Source organism: Lycorma delicatula, chromosome 1, assembly GCF_047948215.1.
Source record: "Lycorma delicatula isolate Av1 chromosome 1, ASM4794821v1, whole genome shotgun sequence".
Taxonomy (NCBI): Eukaryota; Metazoa; Arthropoda; class Insecta; order Hemiptera; family Fulgoridae; genus Lycorma; species Lycorma delicatula.
In genome coordinates this window covers 198168367-198183566 of record NC_134455.1, presented here as the reverse complement: position 1 = coordinate 198183566, position 15200 = coordinate 198168367, and the positions used below count along the sequence as shown (strand labels likewise).

Below are 15200 nucleotides of genomic sequence, written 5' to 3'. Positions count from 1 at the left end.
AAAATTCAAAAATCCATTTTAACCCTTGTTAATTTAAAAAAAAATTAGAAATTAGTATTTAGATATTCATAATCATTCAGTTCAAACCCAGCTCACAATTTATTAATTCAATTCATCAAAATCTTTGCTACTAAATAATAATATATTTTTTCAAAATTTCTTGAGATGAAAAAAATTTTAAACTCTTCTCTTTTATGCCAAGAAACATAACATGGGTAAATATTTGGTTGTGATCAATCAGGTTTTTTGTTTATCCTGAATGAACAAAACCCCTCTTCCTAATATTGTTAGTTCCCAAATGATAGAACAAATAAATTTAAGGGGTAGTAACTTAAGAACGTTTCATGATGGGTTGTTTTGAAATAAATATTCTGATTCAGCAAACAGAATACTACTATATAGAGCACTTACTCCCTTCTCAGTTCCAAATTTTATGTTGACCAGTGTAATCAACACTAAGCAAAAGCTACTGAGAATAAATTGATGTAAATTTGTACACAGTTTTTTTTTTTATGATGAAACTGCACACTAAGGAAGAATTTTTTTGAAATTCTGAGTTTAAAGGGGTTATTAATTAAGTGAAGTAATAATGAAATTTACTATTTTTTTAATTTCTCAATTACAAATGAAGACATCACATCAGAGCTTGTGTGTGTAAGCACGTGTGTGTTTTGCACTCTGTCTCTGAATTATTTTAAGCAATTAAGTATTTATAATTTTTTTTAGTTTTTTGTATTTTTTTTTTTTAACTCCAGGTCTGCAGTTAAGCAATTTTTTCCGCAGAGGATGAGATGAATGCTTTGTAACGTGTGTGAAAAATGCCATGCCTGATCAGGATTCGAACCCAGAACCAGAGTTCTCCAAATATTTTTTGTTACATTTGTGGCGAATTCACCAAGAAAAGCCAACAAAAACCAGTACAGAGTCTACTGAAAACTGCTTACAAACATTACTTCGATTGTCCTGGGCTCCACATGTAGCATGCATCAAGTGCTACATTAAACTAACCCAGTGCCCCAGTGGTTAATAGAACATTTGCCCTTTTGGCATAACTATGATTTGGCTAGAACCTTATAGCAGTCACCATTATGATGACTGCTACTTTTGCTTAATAAATGTTACTGGTTTCAATTCAAACAACAAAAGCAGTATTGCATACCCCTATGTTCGTTCAGGTCTGAGACCAGTACTTCATGGTGTAATTTACAGATTGCATTTGCTCCAACTTCTTGGCAAGAGATTTCTAATTCCCGAGAAGGCTCAACCAATGAATCCTTAACTTTAATTTATTAATTACATTCCAGAAGAATCAAATATTGAACCTACCTCTCATCACACAAGCAGAACTGAGCAACCTAATTCGTGACTTTATTTGTCGAAACAACATGCAGAACTTGCTAGGTTCACGTCTTAAAGAATGGAATTCATTAAACAAGGATATTAAAATTGCAATATATAAAAATCAATTCAAAAATTTACTGAAATACTTTAGAAGAGATGGTTTAATTTGTTTCTGCCATGATGTTAGGGAGCTAATGTCTGAACTGGACGCTGAATATGTTATTTATGATTGGTGTTTATTTACAGACATCAAAAGAAGTTTAAAAGCAGAGTTGTTGCATAACTCAAATAAGTATTCTTCTACACCAGTAACACATGCTGTAGGAATGAAAGAAACATATGAAAGTATGTCAAACATTTTAAAGTATGATGAACACTCATGGTGAATCACTGCCGACCTGAAAGTGATAGGGGCTTCTTCTCGGTATCCAGAATAGCTTTACAAAACATATGTGTTTGTGGGATAGTTATGCTACAGATAATAAACACTTTGTAGTTAAGGACTGGCCAAAAATGTTGTCAATATTCCCATTGTCAAAGCAGATCAAATTATTTTACCACCTACACATAAAACTAAGTCTGATGAAGAATTCTGTAAAAGCATTAGATAAAGATGGAGACAACTTTAAATATTTAGCTGAAGTTTTTTTACAATTAAGGACCAGCAGCATGGAAGTCATCAAAAGATGTAGTTACTGGTTTTCTTGGAAATAAAAAAGCTGAAAACCATGAACAGCTTATAAATGAACTCTTTTAGTGAACTACAAAAATTTAGGCTGTAGAATGTCACTGAAAATTCATTTGGACCTTTTAGTCCAAATGAGTAGTATGAAAAAAGTTCCACCAAGATATACTGCAGATGGAACGTCATTAAGGCAGATGGGATGAATGTATGATGAGTGACTGCTGGATGATAAAAGAAACAATTTCACTGACACAAAAGAAAAATAAGAACAAAAATTAAGATAAAGCTAAATGTCTTACAAAATAAAGGTAGGCATTTTAATTGTAATTATTATTTTTGTATTCTATTATTTAAGAAGTTTCTTAGCATTTTAAAGGATTAGAACCAAAATTCTGAGGGTAATTAAGAAAAACTGATTTCATTTTAAGATTCAGTATAAAAAATGCATTCTAATTCACCTACTTTTATCTCAGTTCCAAATTATTATTATTATTTTTGTTGATCTGTTATGAATCACTCACAATATGTTTGTCTTCAATTTCAATAAGACCTCTATTGAAAATATCTCTACTGAAAAATATCTTGGGAGTGGCTTGCTTTAAGAAAGGAGCATCAGAATTTAGTGGCTCACCATATAGCAGCCCGAATTTATTTACACGTATTTATTATTTACAAGTTTTAATAAATAATTTTCCATTTTTAGATAACATTTCTGATTAACCGTGATCTGTTAGATCGAGAGTGTACTTGATGCATGCAAAAGTAACGCTTCAACTTATTAACAAATACCCTGTTACAAGAGCACCCCATTGTACTTTCCAAAACAGCACCCCAGGGGCACCCTGTTTGTTACCAGTTGATGGTGATGATCAGTCCAACCTCCCACAAGGTGCTTGCATACCTCACCACTCTAACCTCACATACAGTCCCTCCAGGAAGCCCATTTATTGTTAAATAGAAATTGTTTAAATTTATTTAATATTATTGTAATTCTATTACTTAAATTCTATTAATTAAATTTTATTATATTATTTTTGTAATATTATTCATTCTATTGATTCAAATCATTCAGATCAAACCCAGCTCACACAGTGAGACTCACAGTTTATTAATTAAATTCATTAAAGTTTATGCTTCAACCAGCAAATCTCCACTACTACATATATATCAATTATTTTTTCTAGATATTTCAAGATAAAATATATCCAAAAAACTTCTGTTATGCCAAGAAACATGAGTAAAAATTTGATTGCGATTGATCAAGTAGTTTTTTGTTTATCTTGAACAAACAAAAACCCTCTTCCTATTTATATAATAGTATAGATAGATCTGACTGTTCACTTTTACAGTCATAATAAGTTTTAATGTAAAAGAGAGTATAATTAATAATTGATAAAAAAAATTCTCAAAACATAATTATAATATTATCTTACCAGGAATTGATTCAACGTTAGAATATATTGGTGAATTATTGTTTCTTTTGTCGCCACAATTATTGGGCAGTGCAGTGTTATAAGATGAATCACAGGGACCATTAATTTGATAGCTCTGTGGCACCTATTCAAAAAGAGAAAATTTCAATACTTCATAAAAAAAATTTGTATATCTAACACAACATAAAATACAACAAATCAAGTAAAACTGATGGTCACAGATCAGGCAGGTTGTGATACAAATACTCCAAAGACAAACATGAAATAATGTTAATAGTAAAGACCACTATTAAAAAATTATTAGGAATAACTAAAATACTGTACATATTCAGAGAATCTAGTTTGAGTTATGCCATAAAGCAATACTGTTATCTTTTTTTAAACAATTTTTAAGTTTTCTTATGTTTATTTACTTTAACCTTCATTATCTAGTTAATTCAGGATCATGCTGCTATCCATCATCATAAAAAATTAGCCCCAAAACATTTCAGTAATCTTTTAAGCAATCACTAAAAAAAAAAAAAAAAAAACAGTAGTCTAAACCTTATGCATATTGACTACTTATTTATACATAAATTGTAAAAGAAAATTTTAATTCTACTTATTTGGACATAAATAAGCAGAATTACCCAACTCCACCAAAGCTCAACAAATCTTTAGTGTCATCACGCAATGATACACACACATAAATACTATATATATACACAACTTTAATCTAAGAATCCTTTCAAAATGCATGCAACTGACATCCACTAGAAAAAATTGAGTGTAATACATTCTACATTATATTTTAGAAATAAAATTGTTATCATCTATTCATATCTTTTCAAATTTTATCATTTTAATATTTGTGTATATTTACTTTTTTTAATCTAATGCGTTCAAAAATTAGTTCAAAGTAAAAATATTCTAGTGAAAAAATAAATAACTTATCTTATTAGACCTTTTATACTTCTTTAAAAGATTATTTTCAAAAGATGAAAATTACTTTATAAACATTAATTCTCTTAATATTCTTCAGATGCTTAGTTTCTTATCGAAAAAAAAATTTGATCTTATGGGAAGTATATATTAAACTAATATAAAATACAGTAGAACCATATTATGCATTATAGTAAATATTTAACATAAATTTCTAAAACCTATAAGCATAATTTTATTTTTAATTTTTTTATAGTCATTCATTACAATTTTGTACTCATGTCATCAAAAAATTTTAATTTTTTTTTTAAATGAAACACATTTCTTCTCTTTCATAAATTTAAAACCTTTTATAAATTCAAGTAACTAATAAAATTGTACATACTCAAACATCTGCTTTGATCTAATAATTAAACTTCCATAATGATGAAATCATCTTTTGAATTTTCTCAAAAAGTGAGCACACAACAATTGTGCGCTTTAACCCAACGATATATTAGTTCTTTCACAGGATTTTTCATGTAACAAAATTTTCATTTTTGCCTTTTCAAGTTCCATTCAAGTTCAACCCTGTATGTGTGCTTAGAGAATACGGATGTAGTTCAGCATTCCTACACATATATATATATATATATATATATATCAATTTGTCTTCTCTAGTGTTGCCACTGTTATATGCTTTATAATTCGTCATTTATTCAGAACTGCTGATGAGTTAAGAATGTACTTACTTACACCACCAATTATGTTATTGTTAATTCATGTAATTATTAATTATAATCTTAACCAAATTACTGAATCAGTGATTTACTGAATTTTCTACAGACATCTACTGTAAGCAGATATTTACAAGCTAAAGTATTTTTATCAGCATATCAGTATTTTGAATAAAATTATAGTAATTATAGAAATATTTTTTAGAATGATTTTTTAATATAATGTCGCACGGTTCATGGCTCAATCAGGATATTGAGAGGTTGACAATTTAGAAAGTTAACGGTGATAAATACAATAATAATAAAATTAACGGTAATAATAATAATAATGATAATAAAATATAATAATAAAATAAAAAATAATAATGATGTGACAATTAATGAACACAAATTATATAGTAATTACAACCACAATAATAATCAGGAAAATAGTAGTAAATGATAATAATATTACCTGTCAATAACAACAAATCAAATAATAATACAAAATATAGTACATGACTTAAAACATAACATAATCAAAACAATAAGCATGATATAAAAACAGAGCGTAATCGACAAAGAAAACAATCAAAATATTATTCAAATAGTGATAAATGTCATTAATAAATAATAAATACAATTACACACAATGCAGAGTTCAAAATAAATAATCGTTTGGAATTTATTCCAAATAGATAAATAGACCCACTAACAAAAAAAAAAGCGCCACTCTTAACCCTTTTTAATCAGTAGCCTTGTATTAACAAACAATCGTATAGTGTTCACTTGCAAATACCTTTGCTATTTACCCTAACAGTTTATGAATGAAGTTTATTGGATTATTTCTTTCACTTAATTATGATAAATAAATACTGTAATTCATAGATAGTATTTCTTGTTACTGAAATTACTCATGGCGTCATCTTACTTGTATCAAACTGGATTCATGACTCCTCGCTGGACTGACATCTTGCATACTCACACCCGTTGACTCTCCTCGCTGGAGTGGTTTGCAAAATTCTGCCAAACCCACACTCCTCGTAGAATTGCCCTTGCGGGACCGACGCCTCGCAGACTGGTTCTAGTAGAACTCTTTTTTAGCTGGTTTTCTGCTAGCCTCTTCACCTGTTGGACTGGACCCAAGTCGAAGCATGAGAACAGTTGACTGAGGCTTTTGTTCCTATGAATTCCAAACCTGGTCTTTTCTCATTGTGTGACAGCGGGCAGCATAACAAAGGCCGATTATAAAACAGACCTATTCTTTACAAAAAGGGTTCTCCTTTTTGTCCCTTTCAGGATTTCTCCAATTATTATACTTTATCCTACTTTCATAATAATTTTCAGGAATCTGTTACTCAGGCCTGCTATACTGGTCTTGTTACAATAATTTAGAAAATGTAAATCTATTTAAATGACAATATGCAATATTCAAACTTGCATTGTTCAACAATTAATTACATTCTTCAGGACTGGTAGCTAGCTATATTTCCAACTTTTTCAGTACTTACTCCACATTAGTAAAATTACAACAGACATTGAGTGTTTATTTCAAGGCCACCATTGACATCACAGAAACTATAAGAGATATGAAACTTTAAATGAAAAGAAGCTGTTAAATTACAGTTTATTTTCTCAGTTTTTCAGTATTCATTTTTTTTTTTTTTAATTAAAATGTATTGAATGTTTAAAAATATTAGCTGAGGACACTGAGGATGTGTTGTTAAATTCGAGGATGCAACTGATATTTCAGCAAAATAAAGCACTGGCACACAGTATTTCAGAAATAACATTTTTGAACACCTACTTCCTCTTCCTAGACAAATGGATTACAAAAAAATAGACCATATATGAGTGGCCAGCAAGATCCTCAAATCTGTTAACCTTAGACTATTAAATGTGGGGATATTTAAAAGATAGATTTTATCAAACTTGTTTCACTTCAGCAGAAGAAATGATGGCTGAAATAAGAATATGAGCAATATTCATCACAAGACCATAAATATTTACAGAAGAGTAAATGCTTGTTTTTGCAACAATGGTGGACATTTTTAACACTTGTGCGTACATGAATCAAAGAAATTCTATCTTCTGTCAGTCTATTTTTTTATTTATTTTTATTTATTATACAGCAATTGATTTTTTTTTTTTTATAAATGCACCTGATGTAATTAAAAGTTAGTTTATGCTGCTTTTATAATAAATGGTGGCCTTTGTTTTTACTTTGTGGATTAGTTATTTTTACTTGATAGTTTAAGATAAAAAAAAGCTACTTGAAATAATATAACATTCTATGACATCATGTTTTCAATGTAATACAGTCAGAATCCCGGGGGAAAAATCATTAAATAGAGTTTTTCGTTATATAGAGATAACAAGAATTCTCATTTTTTTACAGACATTTTATCCCATTTTTGATGAATTAAAATTAAGTACAGTTATTTATCTTAATAGCGCCATAGAAAAAATGTAAATGTATTTTTTTATGTCATGTGTTACATATTACATTATACATACTGTATAAAAAGTATGTATCTCAGGTAAGGACATACCTAATACTCAGAATGGATGTAGGCTACATGTAACAGCTTGATGTATTCAGTTATGGGTTAACACACTGCATTTTTTATTTCTACCATACAATTCTTTCACGATAACACAAAAAATGAATACACTAACGTTTTTTTAAATCTATTTATAAATATCAATTCTAATGCATTCTTTTGTTTTTGATAGATACTGATATGTAATGTTTACAGTATACAATTTTAAAACAATACTAATTTATTACTTGAAAAAGTGAGTAAGTTTCTGTTTTCTGTGTTTAAAGTACTACATTCAAAAAAAGTTTCACGTTTATTTAAATACTCAAAAATACTGTCGGGTACTTCATCCTTAAGCTATAATTGAAGCAAAATTGTTTTAAATGACTGTAAGACCTTGTTGTCTGTAGGTTTTCTCTCCTACTGCTGGTCTGTCTTCGCAATTTTCATCATAATCATCTTCTTCTTCTACCTTACTAACACTATGCCGTCATTGTTTAGAAAATCAGAAATGGTAACCTGTTCATCAATAGTGATGAAGTCTCCAAGTGTAACTTTGTTGCTGACATTTCCAGTTGTTTGGAGGAAATTCCAGCGACTTTTTAACAGTACTAGCGCTATATCATCTTTTTCATTCCATTCTGTCGTGATGGTACTGAAACCAGCTTTACAGAAACAATGGAATATTGTTTCAACATTAACATTATTGTTCCATACTTTTGATAATTTAGAAATGGACTCCTGGAAATCGATAATTTTAACAGGGACAGTCTCATTATTCTCTACAATGGTTACAATTATTTTCAGTATTCTTTTTCGGTAGTGCAATTAAGATTTTTAATTACCCCCTGAGATTCATTGGTTGTATAAATGACGTTAAGTTTGGTAAGAAAAATAAGACTTTTATGTTATTTAATACAGAATTAAGTTATTTTGAGGATGTGTTGTGCAATTATTAAAAGTACAATATTTTTTCTTGTCTGGTATATCTGTTTGTCCAGCTTTTTTACCCAATCTGTAAAAATGTCTGTAGTCATCCATGCCTTTTTGTTAAATGTGTAGTCTACCTCTAGATATTTAACTCCTCAAAAACAACACAGAGTTTTACTTTTGCTGATTTAAAACCATTAAAAGCCTTTCAGTTCCTAATTCTTAGTTTACTTTGTTTACCACCAAAGCACAAATCATTTTTAAAAGTTACTGTTTTATTGGTTAAACATTTGAAAAATAGATTCGTCTCATCCACATTGAAAATGTCTTTTCACAGATATTCTTCTAAAATCAGTTTCAACAAAGTCTGCTTCCAAGCTTTCACAGTCACTTGCACCTTCTCCAATAATTTCTTTATGAATAACACTGTTTTTTTTTAAACTTCTCCAACCACCCATTGCTTTGTGTCCCACAAAGGGCAACCTTTGTGTCCTAATGTGGCTCAAAATTCCAAGGCTTTTTCTTTTAACTAATGCTCTGGATAACAAAAGCTTTTTTTCAAGCATCTGTCATTCCTTTTTAAAATAGCTTCATCAATATCACCAATCCTTTTAATTTATTTCTCACCATAATTTCTTTACGGTGGTCTAGTTTTTGTAGTATCATGTCCTGATTTTTTTAAATTGTTGGTGGGATACCAAATTTTTGTGCGATATCTTTTTTTTAACATCTTCGTCAACTCTCTGTATAACACTAATCTTTTCCAAAACACAAAGGTACTTTTATTTTGACAATGTATACAGCACACTAAAAAAACAATACAGTACTATATAACATGAGTAATGTAAATGTAATCCAAAGACAAGAGACCAACTCAATCCCAGGAAAAACTATTGCTAAACTGTATGTATGCATTGAACAATAGAGAGAGTATGTATTAAATATATTTTAAGAATTCTATTTGTTATGTCTACGTACTATAGGCAAATGTCTTGTGTAGATAAATGAATAAATGTCTTGTTTAGATAAATGAATAAAAGTTTGCACAGTAATTTTAGTGCTCTACATTAGTTAGTGGATTTCAGGAAATTCCACTACTTAATGTATAAACAGACAGTAACTGCAGAATATATGTTTAAATCTTTTGTCAGAATTTTATTGTTAATGGGTTATAAGAGAATCTTGGAAATTTTCATTTTATCGTCATTCTTGACTGTCATCAAGAATACTTTGTCTTTGTATACAGGTATAATTTAGGCACAGAAATCAAAAGAATAACTACCTGAAACTCACAGAGATGTCCCAAATACTAAATTTAATGTCAATGTTTTTAAAAACATTTCATAAAAATTACTGTATGTTACTACATACTGTATTATATTAATATGCAGCACATCACCATTTCATTGTATGAATATGTTGAATAGAGGTAAATTTATATGTAGTTTTATTAAAATGTCACGGTGTAGTAAAAATTTTGTAAAATCGAGGTTTTCGTAAGAAGTTTTGTATAGAAGTTCATTATATAGAGGTTAGACTATATAAATACCCAACATCTAATAAGTAAGAATTTTAGCAGCTTTAATTGGTTGTAGTGCTGTATGGTTGGATTTAGAAAGAAATATAAAAAAGTAAAAAAATTCTAAAATTAGTGTTCTATTCAAAACTTTTTAAACTGGATGTAGCATTTAGTTGTTAAGCTCAGAAAAAATCTCCAGAATAATTTAAAATGATAATTTTTACCCACAAATGTCAATATTTGAAGTGGTCATTTAAAACATATGTTTTTTTTGTAATAACATATCATATGGCTCATCACATTTAAAATAAAGAGAGATTTCCCATTTGAGGTTTGTTGTAGTTTCTATTTAAGGTTAACTATTTCTACTGGTAAATTAATGAAACTTTTTATAAGTTAAGAAACAAATTGTATTTCAAGAAAAAATACAAATAAAATTCATACATTCCATGAAAAATCATTTTCATTTCATTAAGTAATCTGTATTTTTATTTCTACATCTGCATAAAATTAAATCTTAAATCCACTTATTTAATTATAAATTAACCTAAAAATAATTTTAGCAATATGAAAATTTACCATAAATTTTTGTTAGCTGCTAATAGCTTTTTCAAAAGTCAACTTTTTTACAGTTGTTAATCACATCTGAAATGCAACTCCAGTATACGAATTTATTAAACGGCTATTTATGAAAATAAGTAGAAATAAAATAAGTCTACACATATGAATACGTTATCTTTAGGATAATACAGCATTCAATTTACATCACCAAAAGCCAATGCTAAAGTGCAATAATCATGACCATAGATATTTTTTTCTTAGATTTTTATTTTGGTAATTATTTAGAAACATGAAACCCATTCAAAAGTCAATCTTGGCATATGTTGTTTTCCTCGCATATTGTAAATACACAAAAAAAAAGGTCACTTTATTGTAGTTTTTTTACTTATAAAAATTTTAAAATCAAAGAATTAGATATTCCCGTAGAGGCAAGGATAATGTTTTGAATTTTTATCATACTCTTATGTTTATATTTCTTTTTCATATAATCCATATCTAATGTTAATTATTTGTTCTTAAACATACTTCAGTGAAATTCGTGTCGACTGATTTCAGTTATTGATAGATTGTAATGAAAAATTAACATTATTAAATTACAGAAATAAAATTGAATGAATTTCTGAACTTTTTACAATACAACAAACATAACCTAGTACTCACTAAACTTATCTAGTGTCAATAATAATCGTATTCAATAACCTTATCTAAAATTAACATTATTTAGTCTGAAAATAATGTATATTACACTTTTAATTACTTTATTACAAACTTTTTGGTGAGGGTACTGTTTAACAAGGGACATAACTTGGGAGAAAGGCATCGTACTGATGCTTTTTTTTTGATGCTATGTGTTGGTTATTTCCAATAGAATAAGAGTATTTAAAAACAATTGTGTTATATATACTCAGGCTGACCAATGCGAAGAGGGTGATATTAATTATTAAACCTTATTAATTCTCGAAGACAATTTGTTCTAACTAAAGAAATTTGTTACTACCAAATCTCTTCTGACAGCAGTTTTTCTATTCTCTCTTCCACATATTGGCACAATCCATTTCTACAAGACTGTGGTGAAACAGATTGTGCTTAGTTATAACAGTTTGTTTTTATGATTGGACAACTGGTTTTCCATTCACAGATTAGTTAATAAACTGCAAACCATCATAAATTAAACCTCATTTTTTTTTTTTTTTATTTATTGAAAATAATTCCCTTTACATATAATCTCAAATTACTTTTCTGACACAAAAAACTGCTAGCAATAACTTTAGTGCTGCACTGCAAGGCAGATCTAATGACTAATGATCACAACAGTGACTAAGATGTGATAAGGTAAGTGGGTGAAGATGAGAGAGATTATTTGAACAGTCAGTGAAGTAGATTATCCTAAATGATTATTTTTTTTTATGTTGAACCAAGTTTTAATCTAATCATTTAGGATAATCTACTTCACTGACTGTTCAAATAATTAACCGCTTCGGTGTAATACCTCAGTCATATGCAATTATTCTGTATTTCAACTTTGCTGGTTCATATTTTGCAATAAATAAGAGATTCTCCAGTTGGTGATTAAATATAAATTTTAATAAGTTATAATGATTACATGTTTAATGTTTTAGTCTGAGTTATATTAAAAGATGATTACATTATTAATGAAAGTGTACATGACAGAATGAGATCTAAATTTAGACTGAACAATGCATGAATAATAATGAATTACTAATATAAAATATCACCTGACAAAATAGGCAGCTGAATATATAAATTTATTTACTTTTACAAAAGAGTAAGAAGAAGAAGACAGTATATGTAATAAATTAATAAGAAAAAAGCAGCAAGTCTTAACACTAACCACCATAACAATACTATAAAAAGTACAGTTATTTGATGTGAACTTACCTGAGGCTGTGACTTTTTTGGTTTAGGCGGAACTGCAGGCCCCAGTTTTTTAACAGGCTGCTGACCTGTGGCTCCACCAATTTTTAAATTGGCCATCTGGTTCTGAAGGTGACTAGTCATATTCAGTTTAGTAGTCCCAATAACTGAAACAGTCCATTTTATTAAAAGATAATTTCAGAAGTTTGTGACAACAGCAAAGATTGATATTTAGTTCAAAATGAAACATTTATACAAAAATGAATCCAACAATTTTTAACATACAAACATAGGATAATTTCAAAACTTCCCATGTTTAATTTCTTCAATTTATGTTGAGTTGAGAAGTGCTCCAGTTAAAAATATTGTTATCACAATCAATTATATTCCAAGGAGTATTATACATATAAATATTCACAGATTAACAAGCAGCCAAGGAAATTTGCCGAGAATCCACATTTTACATAGAATTAGACATTTGCCATCAAAATTTTTGTGCATTACAGATAACACTTGTACTTATTTCTTATTTTAAAAACAATTAATTTATTTCTGGCAAAAATAATTTGTATTACCAGCCACCAAAAAATGCTAACAATATGCAGTGAAACTGCTGCGCCCAGTACTGTTTAAATGACAACATACACAAAACAAATTCATTAAGAACAGCTCTGACTTATCCTTAACTTATTTTTGATTTCCACAATGCTATTTCCTCATGTATTTTTCCAAGCATTGTGAATCAACTTATATGGAAAATGAATCAACCTACCTACCCACCCATTCTTCCTAGTACCAAAGTTAAACTATCACTTCTTTTTTCTTAATTTACTTTAAAATATTAAGTTAATTTTTAACAACTGTATGTAAATTTTCTGGACAGCTCTTTTATAAAAAAAACCCGTAACATATTTTAGCAACAATCGTTTAGCAATTAGGAATGTAAATAGTATTATTTCTATAGTTTTTATAATCAGCTTTACATAAATTGGTAAAAAATATAATGATAAAAGGGAATAATATAAGTATTTAAGCAGCTTACTCAACAGTTCATTTATCAAAAATTAGATTTGTTCAAAAATAAAACTGTAAATTAAAATTATTAAAAATTAAGACATTAAATTTATTTGTAATATTTTCAGTAGTTCATTCTAAAGCTGGCAATCAAAAGCTTGACTTAAATCACAATCAAGTTTAAAATAGGACACTAGATTGCATATTTAACATTATTTCTTTAGTGAATAACGCATAATCAAAATCAACTGTACCAAAACAATTTTTTCTTAAATTGTAATTAAAATTTATTACTACTATTACAATTAAGAAATTTTAATTTAAATCTATTCATACTTTTTGAAATCACTTTTATAGAACGTTTCGGTAAGCTTGAAATCAACTTTATACATAAATCAAATATTTTTTGTACATGTAACCCCATTTAATAAAATGTAAGCAAAAATGTCACTTAAGAAGAAAAAACTGCACTAATTTGAAAGAGATTCATTAATTTTAAATATTCTAATAATTTTTTCACTCAATCATCCTTATTAAATAAAGATGATAAAGTTATAAAAGATAAAATAATTAGTAAAATGATAAAGTTGTATTGTTAGATTAATACTGCTGCTAGAAGTACTGTAGAATATAACTACAAAAGATAATAATAATCTTTTTTAATTTACACAATAGGATATATTAAAAGTTAAATGTAAGAATGAAATTTTATAAGGTGAATCAAAGTTTACAAAACTGTAAATACAAAGTAAACAGATGTGACAAATATTATTTACTATTGAAGCTGCAAAGTAACAGTAAAGTCTCATGTATCAGTATTAGATAAATGTGGGTTTCCTTAATTCTTCTAAAATCAAATTAGACACACATTTAAAAGGGAAGAAATTAATATTAGTTTTGAAAAAGATTGGGTAAGTTGCCAAATTACAGATCAATAGGAAAATTAGCTCATCTCCTTAATCGTTTCTAAAACAACGTGTATTTAGTGGACCATGCTTAACAAAAGAATATAACATATGGATTTATAAAAATGTCATCCACGGCATATTAATTCCAAATGGTGAATAATGCAACGTATCACAATGAATCATTCAATTTCATAAAATGGTATGGGTGTGGCAAAAATAAGTATTTAAGGAATTTAACTTAATGCAAAACCTTAATTTTATAACTATGACTGCTTAAAATAATAAGTAAAAAACAAGTAAATAACATAACAATAACACGTGAAAAATAACTTATCTACGGCAGAATCAGAAAAAAATGTAAAACTAAATTTACGAAAGTAAATTATAAATAATTATAAAATAAATATTCATATCTTCAGCCAAACCATAATAGATGTACTGTTCAGAAGTTAGAAATAATCTTAAATAAAAAAAAATAAAAGATAACTCATTTACCTGAAACAGTTTCATTCTTGTGCGAATCCAACAGTATGCACTTCTGCCCAGCTGATAACAATGTATTGAAGGTGACAGTGCATTCAATAGTTTCAATATTTCCCTTTTTATTTATTAATTCCTATAATAAAGAAAAAGTCTGTATTACTTAGGTTTGTACTTGAAAATAATCTATATAAACCCAAACTTTATCAAGTAAAAATCAGGATTATGTAAAGAATGTACCAAAACATTGATAAATGAACAATTTTTGTCGGAAATAAGATTTTGTAAAAATTGT

At 28.1% G+C, this 15200-nt stretch overlaps 1 protein-coding gene across 1 annotated transcript in view; it reads right to left on the bottom strand.

Moving 5' to 3' along the window:
• Zyx (lipoma-preferred partner zyxin) overlaps positions 1-15048 on the bottom strand; it is a 53283-nt gene extending 38235 nt beyond the window's left edge. Inside the window, exons 1-3 of the mRNA XM_075370080.1 lie at positions 14921-15048; positions 12528-12670; positions 3460-3583 (exon numbers count right to left, since the gene is read on the bottom strand). Of these exons, the coding sequence (XP_075226195.1) occupies positions 3460-3583; positions 12528-12647 (244 nt within the window). The 5' untranslated portion in view covers positions 12648-12670; positions 14921-15048. The remainder of the gene's footprint in view (positions 1-3459; positions 3584-12527; positions 12671-14920) is intronic.
• Positions 15049-15200: the final 152 nt, after the last annotated feature.